This window comes from Hordeum vulgare, chromosome 2H (genome assembly GCF_904849725.1).
Source record: "Hordeum vulgare subsp. vulgare chromosome 2H, MorexV3_pseudomolecules_assembly, whole genome shotgun sequence".
NCBI lineage: Eukaryota > Viridiplantae > Streptophyta > Magnoliopsida > Poales > Poaceae > Hordeum > Hordeum vulgare.
In genome coordinates, this window is record NC_058519.1 from 651,293,344 (window position 1) to 651,302,713 (window position 9,370).

Sequence of the window (9,370 nt, forward strand, 5' to 3'; positions counted from 1 at the left end):
GTAGCATTGTCCAATTAAGAACTTTCCCCTCTCCCTCGCCGCTTGCATGCGAGGCTCCGGAGGGGAAAGCCCTACCCTCCGTGAGCCCTACTCCATGTGCTCCTCTGGCCGCCGTCGCTGCTGGCAGAGTTGGTGGAGGCACCCGTCCGTCAAAGGCGGAGGGCGTGGATGGCGCGCCACGATGAGCCTCTTTCGTGCGGGGGAGCAGTGTTAGGCCTCGTTTGGTTAAGGGGGATTGGGAAGGTTTTGAGAGGGAGGGATTTTAATGGATTGGGTGAATCCCTTTGTTTCACCCAATCCTCTCAAATCTCCGGGGCTTTGCTTCAACTAGTCTCTCGAGGAGTATTTTGAAACACATGGATAGAAAAGGATTGACGGGAAACGGAGAGGATTGGGCTGAGCAAACCCCTCCTATCAAATGGGCGCCCGAGGATCTGTGGGGTTTCTGACCCTCCCGAAGATTTTCCTCTCAAAACCTCCCCGATCCCCCTTAAGCAAACGAGGCCTTAAGGGACGGCGCGGGAGGATTTTCGGTGTAGTGGTGCAGGAACGGGAGCGCGTGCGAAGACGATGCTAGGTCGCGAGCTCGCAAAGGTTTGGCCGGCGCGTGCGAAGACGATGCTAGGTCGCGAGCTCGCAAAGGTTTGGCCGGCGCGTGGTGGCTCCGTGGCAGTCGACGGCGTAGGTGGCGGCGCGGATGGCTGTGGTGGCACCTGGAGTCGGAGATCGGCCTGGAGATACTGCGCGTGCGGCGGTCGCGCAGCTCCTGCTTTGCAGTGGTGCCCTTGGGGTCGCGATCGACGCGAGAGTTGCTCTCAGAGACCGCGACACGCGTGTGGGTGGCGGCAGCTCCGACCAGATTCGATCTGGTTGGGATTCTTGCAGGGTCATGGCCGCGATGGGCCTGTCCACCTGGAGTTGTGGGACTTGTTGTTTGCGGTGCCGGTAGCCTGATCGTGCTGCTTGCAATGTGGCGGCCTGGCTGTTCGAGGGTGTGGAGCTACTTGTTCTCGGCCCTTGCACGAGGTGGACTTGAGCGCGTTCCCTCTCTTGTTGCTGGATTTCGGTGCTCCGCGACGGTTCGTGTACAATCACGAGGTGCTTAGGCGGCGGTATGGCACTTCATGGACAGTAAAGGCCGTACTCCAATGGGATGGGTGGGAGGTGTGCGATATTTCGGATGAAAATCCTGCGTTTCTTTGGGCGGGGCTGCCGACGACGGTGCTCACAGGTGTCCTTCCCTCCTTGAAGGCGTCGCTTGGGATGTTGTCTCTAGGCGAAAACCTAGGTCCGTTGATGGACCGACGATGGCGTTGTCATGGCATCGTTCATCTCTTGAGAGCATCGTGGGTGGAGACATGGCTTGAGGTCCTGCGATGTGGTTCTGCGATGCTTGTTGCTGGTCGGAGTGGGTCTTCATGGGCGCTATGTGCACAGCTGCGAGTGAGCCCAAGATGATTGGTTTCACGGGTCCAACCAAATCCCGCTACCCACTCAACACCTCTTCTTAGGCATTCAAGGATGATTGATGTGTCGATGTGGGAAGTATGATGGAAGTTGTTGCTCTTTCGGATAATCGGTGGTGGTTGAGACGCGCTTGTAGATTTGTTTAGGGCAGGCTTCTTTGTATTGTGTCCGGATTAGTTGTGGTGGCAGTCAGTCTTCGAGAACAATACTCAGCCATGTACAACATTGTTCGCGATAAGAATAAAACGATTGTGCAGGTGCTTGGTTCATCCTCATCCAATATTTCGTTTAGGCGGGATTTGATTGCCCCCCGGTTTATGTCATGGCATAATCTTGTATCCCGTCTCGATTTGCTCTATTTGACACAAGGTTGGGATGTGTTTCGCTGAAACCTTACTACACCGGGGTCTTTCACAGTAGACTCTATGTACCGTGCGTTCACGCATTATAAGATACCAGTGAGTAATAATAGCAAAATCTGGAAGCCAAAGATTTCACTAAAAGTTAAAAGATTCATATGGTATCTTCGTAGGGGAGTTATCCTAACCAAAGACAACCTCGCACGATGCAACTGGCTAGGTAGTAAGAAGTGTTGTTTCTATACTCATGAAGAGACAATCAAACATCGCTTTTCCAATGCAAGTTTGCATGTTCTACACGGTCAGTCATCAAAATAGGGTCAAATTTGTATCCGTCCACAAGTGTTGCCAATATTTTTTGTTAATGGTTGAACGGTATTCAAATAGGTTCAAAACGCTAATAAGGACGTGGGAGCGTATGCCTTCTTATGATCGCTTTATGTAGAAATAATTTGTTTTTTCAATAACAAAAATGCTTCTCCTTTGCATGTTATTTTTCGTTGTACGCACTCGTTTTATACGTGGTCTACGCTACAACGAGCGGAGTACTAACCGTTGTTTAAGGTTGTGTATACGTGGTTGGAGCTGGTGGCTATGGAGATTTTTACCCAACATGGGTGACAACATAATCTTCGGATTAGTCCACCATCCCTTTCAACATAGACATAGTGTCGGTCTATATGACTCTACTGTCGCCGATTTGTCAGTTTTTTCTTTTTGTGAGAGTTTACGTGATTGACTGTGTGTATCGTAGTTATCCAGAGGTCGGGTGTTATTTATAATGCTTTATATCCGCTTGATCATACATTTTAAGCTAATAAAAACACCCTCTATCGATAACTTAGAGGGTGCTTGGATCCAAGAGACTAAAACTAGTCTGACTAAAACTAGTCTCTTTAAGAGGCTAAAGTTCCAAGCACCCCTGACTAAAGAGAGGCTAAAACTAGTCTTGAGGCTAAAATCTTTTAGTCAGGGGTACCCGTACTAAAATATGCATTAGTCCTCTCTCTTCTCATTTAACTCCTCATGCAAGTTCTGGATTGGAGGGTTTGGAGAATAATAAATGCTCATTAACTTGATTTTAGTCTCTTTAGTACTTGGATCCAAGCATGGATGAGGCTAGCAAGTTTTAGTCTCACTACTTTTAGTCATGGGACTAAAACGTATCCAAGCACCCTCCTAGTAAGTTGTAGTCTCTTGTACTTTATTTCTGTCTTCGTTGTACTCTATAAGAAAAAAGCATTGTTCAATTAAAAATTATTGGGGCCGGTCGATCGACGTGCCGGCAGAGACTATCTGTCTCTCGGCGGCTCCAACGTGCCGGTACATACTGCAATTTCCTTTCGCCGGCGACCACTAGCCCTATGCGATCGATGGCCGCATCTTCTCCCCCGGCCCGACGACTCGCCTCGTCGTCGGGTGCATGCGTGGACGGTCGACCAAGTGTCGGTAAGCGACGATCGCGCCTGATACGATCAACGATTCGCTGCCAATTAAGTACGGATGCATGCACTCACCACCAGCCCGCTCATCGGGGTTCGGTTTCTGGACGGAAAACGTGCCCATGAAGTTCACGAACGGTCCCAAAACCGAGGTCCTACGTTCCTTCGATGACTACTAATTCGACCCATGTATCCACTGGCTAGTGAACTGAACCTGTTACTACTTGGTATGTATACCCCGCGAGCCATCTTCCCTTCTCGCACCGTTGCCATGGCAGCGTCCAAGCTTACCCCCACCTTGCCCATCTCTTCTCTCGCACTCGCCACCTCTCGCTCGCCGGGCCAGCTGCTCTCCCCAACCATTCACCCGCCGGCGGCGGCGGCGGCAGCTGCAGTTGATATGGGCTTGAGCTGGAGTTCGAAGGGAGTTGGCCGTGGCACGACCGTAGCGTGCGCTACTGCCGTCCACGGCCAGGACACCACCATCCAAGTCCAAGGTATATGCATGGACCCATTGTTTCCTTTGGTGTGTCTAATAAAGTGTACCGTGTGCGTAGCAGCTGTTGACGTCTACACTCGCCGGCTCACTCTCCCCTGCACGCTCGCCCTCTCCCCTGCACGAACCAGCGATCGGAAGAAGAAGAAAGGGGGGTAGACGCTAGGGTTTTTTCCGGCGCACGAACGCCTCCCTCTGTATTCCCTCGAGCACGAACTCGATGTCCTTCGCTATTACAATGTCACCGTACAGGTTTTATACCCAGGGCCCCAACGGACGTATACGAGATCCCTGTACGGCTCGCCAACAGCTTCCTCCTACACCCATGTCTACGGTGCGTGCGTGCCCGATCACCCTCGTGCAACACACACGCCTACACACACACACCTACACCGTGAACCCGATGCACCTGACGTGTCCGGCGCGCGCCCACACACGAGCCAGAGCGCCAGGTTCATCGACACGGTTTATTGCCTAACAGCAGCATCAGCTTACAAATTGTTATTCTATCAACCTCAAAAGTACTGGCAATGGGCATACTTTGTTTGGTGCAAAGTTTATGCTGTTTTGCTTGAAAGCAGCCGGATTTCAGACCTTGAGAAGTTAGTCCTCACATTTCGGAATCTCATCCATTCTCCCAAGCTCAGCTCGATCACCTAACTAAAGTCGGAAAGTACATTGCAATTTCTGCAAGCTCAGCTAAATATATAGTGGAAAAATCAGTGCTCTTTTATGCTCATATTTGTAGAAAATCTATGGCCAATTGCCTTAATGTTTATGTCAATGAAAAGAAAAGATATTTAGGTTGCGCGTATGCCCCATGTATCTATGTACCAGGCACGTCCTTCATGGGATGCGCAATCTTATCTGTGTTCGTGCTTCACAACGCACTACAAGTATTTATCTAGTAGGTACAACCATATGGATCTCATATGTGGTTCTGGTACGAACTTAGAGATTGACGAGGTTCTTGATTCAAATGCCGCACAGGAAGCAAGTGGAAACCAACTGTGTGTGTGGTCCTTGTGGAGATCTTCAACACAGGAACTATACTGCTAGGCAAGGTAGCACTTGATGGTGGCATGTTTGTATTCTCATTGCTCTGTTATAGAAGCATTCTGGGTGCCATTTTTATCTTGCCATTTGCCCTACTCCTCGAACGGTGAGGAGTTTTTTTTTTCTCTTTATTATGTTTAATCAAACCTATAATTTCCATGGAAAGTAATACTACTACAACTTTTAATCACTACCTCAATAATATATCCGAGAAATCTGCAGTGGGAAGTGGAAAGAATTGGACAAGAAGGCTGTTGGCTGGCTCTTCATCAACGCTTTTATTGGGTATATACGTTCGATGAACTATCTTATATACCTTTGCACTAACATAAAATAATTAGTTTAGTCCATTTGTTTTTATCCTCTAATAAACTCGATATTTTGTTCATTGTTTATATTTGTCTATCTTGTCATATGTTCCCGTCAGAAACAATCAGCCGAATTGGGGATATGGTTTTACGTTGGTCTGAAGATGATCAATCATACATTAGCCAACTAATTCACTGAACACAAGTACAAAACTTAAACTGAACCCAAACGATTCCCTAACCCCTATAGGCTAACACTTTTTCAAATCCTCCTCGAACAAATGGAAAACTTGTGTATCAGATTCTTCATCAATTTTTTATGACTTTTTTATTCCTTTGTAATTACAAAATACATTAACAAGTTGAGATGGACAACTTTTGTTTAATCAATTTCACAGTTTATTATATATACCAAATATTAATTATGATATAGCTATTTTTCATATGAGTATATGATTAAGGAATAATGTATATTGATATTGACAATGATACTTTTACATTGTATAGGTACTCGTTGCCTATGGCCATGTATTACTACGGGCTACATGACACAACTGCCTCCTATGGTGTGATCTTCTCAAGTTTGACTCCGCTCTTCACTTTTGTCTTGTCAATATTGCTCGGGTAAAAAATCCTTTCCTCCACCGTAGAATACCGTAACTCCTTCCCTCCAAAGTAGGACACTACAACTAGGGGGGAGCCCACCCGATCCCTACTTTCATCTACTAATTAGTAACTTTGTCTCTAGGAATACACAACTTAGTTACATACCTTAATCCTAGAGATTATAAACTTAGTTACTTACCATAATTACTAGATATAAAAAAAATGCATCTCTCAAGATATATTTTGCAGCATGGAGGCCTTGCGCCTCAAATCCAAGGAAGGCAGCGCGAAGGTGGTTGGTGCATTGGTATGCTTTGGAGGGGCTTTATTAATAAGCCTCTACAATGGAAAAGAACTGCATATCGAGTCTCCATTTATAAAAGGTATCACTAAGAGCTCTAATGGAGTAGCCGGAGGACACCACCATTTGAGAGGCACCTTGCTTTTGTTGGGTGATTGCATATGCTATGCATTTTGGTACCCCATACAGGTATGTCCAATTCTACACAGTGTCACATAAGAATCACAAGCTGATTTGATTTTTTTATCTTGTTCTCGGCCGGTAACAACAAAGGGTTTCTAATAATGCAGGTGAAAGTTATAAAAGTGTATCCATGGAAATATTGGTCATCAATGTTGACATGTGTTCTTGGTGGTTTGCAAACATGTGCCATAGGAATATTTTTGAGAAGGGACAAACTTGCTTGGCAAGTAGGATGGAACATTCAACTATTAACGATTGTCTACTCAGTGAGTTTTTTCCAGAGTGTGCTCAATTTTAGAAATATCTACTATTGCATGAATTTCCTTTGCTTTCAACATTTCCAAATCTAATTGATAATTCCACTATATTTATAAGCTAATTTTAGTTTGTCGAGCAACCCAAGCAAGATAGGCTTTCATCGTAGATAAAGGATAGCTTGTAAGGATAATATTTGTGAGAGAGTGTGGCGTATTCAAATTTTATTCTAGCTAGAAGAATCAATGGGCATATCATTGTTGAAAGTTAAATGTTAAAACTTTCCTATGAGAACATCATATATGGTTCGAGATCCAACCGCTTCATTATGTTAAATATTCAAAACATTCATTTCAGATTTTTCTTAACTTTATAGTTGAAAAATAGGAAATAATGTGTCACATACTTAATTTGGAACGTAGGCTGCACTTGGTACAGCAGCCAAGTATTGGTTAAATCTCTATGTTGTGGAAAGGCGAGGTCCTGTTTTTCCACCAATGTTCAGCACATTATCGATTGTCTTCACCATGGTTCTTGGGGCATTATTGCTAGGAGAAAGCCTCACGGTTGGGAGGTACGTGTATTATTTTCTAGTATTCAGACTCTCATTCAAAGATATTTTTTTTCTAATGTACTTATAGGTATTGTAATTGGATATGATGTATCTATCCCTAGGGTGTGTATATTCTCAATGTAGTTATCATTATTTATGAAAGTTACACAAAATTATAAATCATGACTTGAATACACAATAGCCTTTGGAAAAATGATTTTTGTCTCAAATCATTTTAGCTTAAATATATATGTGCTTATCATGGTGTATGTACCTATGTGTGAAGCATGCCTTATGATCCATATGATCGGTGAATGTATAACTGATGAGTTGTTATGAGTTGTGTTAATGAAGTGTTTCCTATGGCCACCTAGTGGTTTGGAATAGAGATAGTGATAAAGTGAACCTTAACGTATGTTGAAACCGAAATATGGAACATCGTAGCTCAATGAATGTTGTGATTTAGTTGTACATTTTTGAACTAGAATTACATCATATACCATAGTTTGACCGTTGGTTGTTTTCATCTTTAGATACTCTCTTGTTTCGTAAATGATACATTATACTGTTATATGCAGCTTATTGGGCAGTGCTTTGGTTTTTTGTGGTTTGTATTTGTACCTCTATGGAAAGGCCAAAGAACTACATGTGAAGACGATGTCATGTTCAAGAAATGAAAAGCTTCAGGTGCAACCCACCCATGACTCAAAGTGCGAGGATCCAATATTTGGTCCTTAACTTTGGGGAAACAAGTCTCTAATGAGCTTTGAGTGAGCACTTGAAACCAAGTATGTTTAACATGTGAGATAATAAAACAAAATAATTAGAGCAATCCTAAGATGTTTCATGGTGCATTAATGATTTCCAATGAAGTAAAACCCTAGTTTACAAGGTACCTATGTTATTGCATTATAGTATTGTGATCCCACCTAGGAGGCTAGGACAATATCTTCAATTTGAGAATGCACGCAATTGCATAAATTGTTTATTTGGTGTTTTGTGTCTACATAATGAAATATACGATCAATGTATTAGTACGACAAATGGACAAACATGGTGTTAGTGATCTGTTGAACTAGTATTTTGTATGTTGTGGCATAACAACATTATTTGGTGAAGTTACTACTTCTCAGTGTTACATGATTGTTTTGCAAGTTGTTCAGTAAGCTATGTTTTCTATCATATTTTCCGTGTTTCTTAGATGAGAGTTGTTACACATACGATGAAAATCCGTGCAATATTTGTACAATCAGATTGATCGGGTGTTTTTGGCCTCAACATATGTAAGAGGTCCTCTCCCCTTCCATACATGAATCAGATGGAAAACTATCGTACACAAAGAAAATTTGTTCTTATATTTGATGGAGAACTCGACCCAACAAGGGATTAAAACCTCCAGGTTCCATTGATTTGCATGCGAATGGAGTGCCCAAATGCCTCATGGGATGTTCAATTCCTTAGTATGTCCAACACATTTTCCTCAAGTTCTCATGAGAGCATAATATTATATATTTCAAAACAATATATGCAGATGGTATTCAAATACTGGAAGGAGAATGATATATTCTTATTCAATTTGTGTCTGGATTGTGGACTTCTCATGGATAATGAAGTAAACATATTACTTGTTATTGCCATGTTCCATTTGTGATCCATGATATTGATTAAGCTTGTGTTGGGATAGTGATGTTGATCAATTGTTCTTTCCAAGACTTCTTGCAGATGCAGTTGTGATGATTACTTATGCACATGATGACTACTTGTTCTTTCCATAGGGTTGATGGCAACCACTTCCATGCTTTGCACATGATTTGACTTAAATGTTGTCCAGTTGCTCCATATATTGCCTCTATCACATTAGATGATTGATATTTGTTATGTATTGAGTGCAACAATGATTTTATCCTCGCTTAAGAGATTTCCCACCTAGCCTCTCACGTATGTTTGGAGATTTTGACATGTTACATATGAAGCATGGTTGCTTATCTTTCTTCCAAATATGCATCATGACCATTATTGTGATGACTTATGCCACACATACCCCTTTAACTCATTGATCATATTTTGTGCTAATGGTGATGTGCAAGAGAAGAGGTGCCTCATGATGGATGATGCATTTGTTTATCATGAACATACATTCTTGTTTTGTTTATACATGTGTAGGACTTGATGACTACTTGTCAACCCCCTCTTAACATGAGTTAACAAAATGAGCTCTATAGAGCTACATTTGGATGAACACCCTTGTGTGTTTTGTCCCGTTCACATCCACTCAATGAGATCTTTTCTTGCAAGCCTAGCAGAATCTTGCAAAGGTGAGTTATATCCCTTTGAGATAACTTGA

General features: G+C 43.2%; 1 protein-coding gene across 1 annotated transcript; it reads left to right on the forward strand.

The window, feature by feature from the left end:
* Positions 1–3,482: 3,482 nt before the first annotated feature.
* LOC123428410 (WAT1-related protein At5g64700-like) lies at positions 3,483–8,164 on the forward strand. Its single transcript, XM_045112608.1, has 8 exons — positions 3,483–3,765; positions 4,755–4,926; positions 5,043–5,105; positions 5,636–5,752; positions 5,984–6,224; positions 6,326–6,484; positions 6,896–7,047; positions 7,605–8,164. The coding sequence occupies exons 1-8, from the start codon at positions 3,498–3,500 to the stop codon at positions 7,762–7,764; spliced, it is 1,332 nt and encodes a 443-aa protein (XP_044968543.1). The 5' UTR covers positions 3,483–3,497; the 3' UTR covers positions 7,765–8,164.
* Positions 8,165–9,370: the final 1,206 nt, after the last annotated feature.

What these genes read in the sequence shown, in the direction of transcription:
- LOC123428410 (XM_045112608.1), top strand. Translation starts at nt 3,498, where the DNA reads ATGTATACCCCGCGAGCCATCTTCCCTTCTCGCACCGTTGCCATGGCA. An exon ending in GTCTTGTCAATATTGCTCGG is followed by an intron (nt 5,753 to 5,983) that starts GTAAAAAATCCT and finishes TATATTTTGCAG; the next exon opens with CATGGAGGCCTTGCGCCTCA. An exon ending in TATTAACGATTGTCTACTCA is followed by an intron (nt 6,485 to 6,895) that starts GTGAGTTTTTTC and finishes TTTGGAACGTAG; the next exon opens with GCTGCACTTGGTACAGCAGC.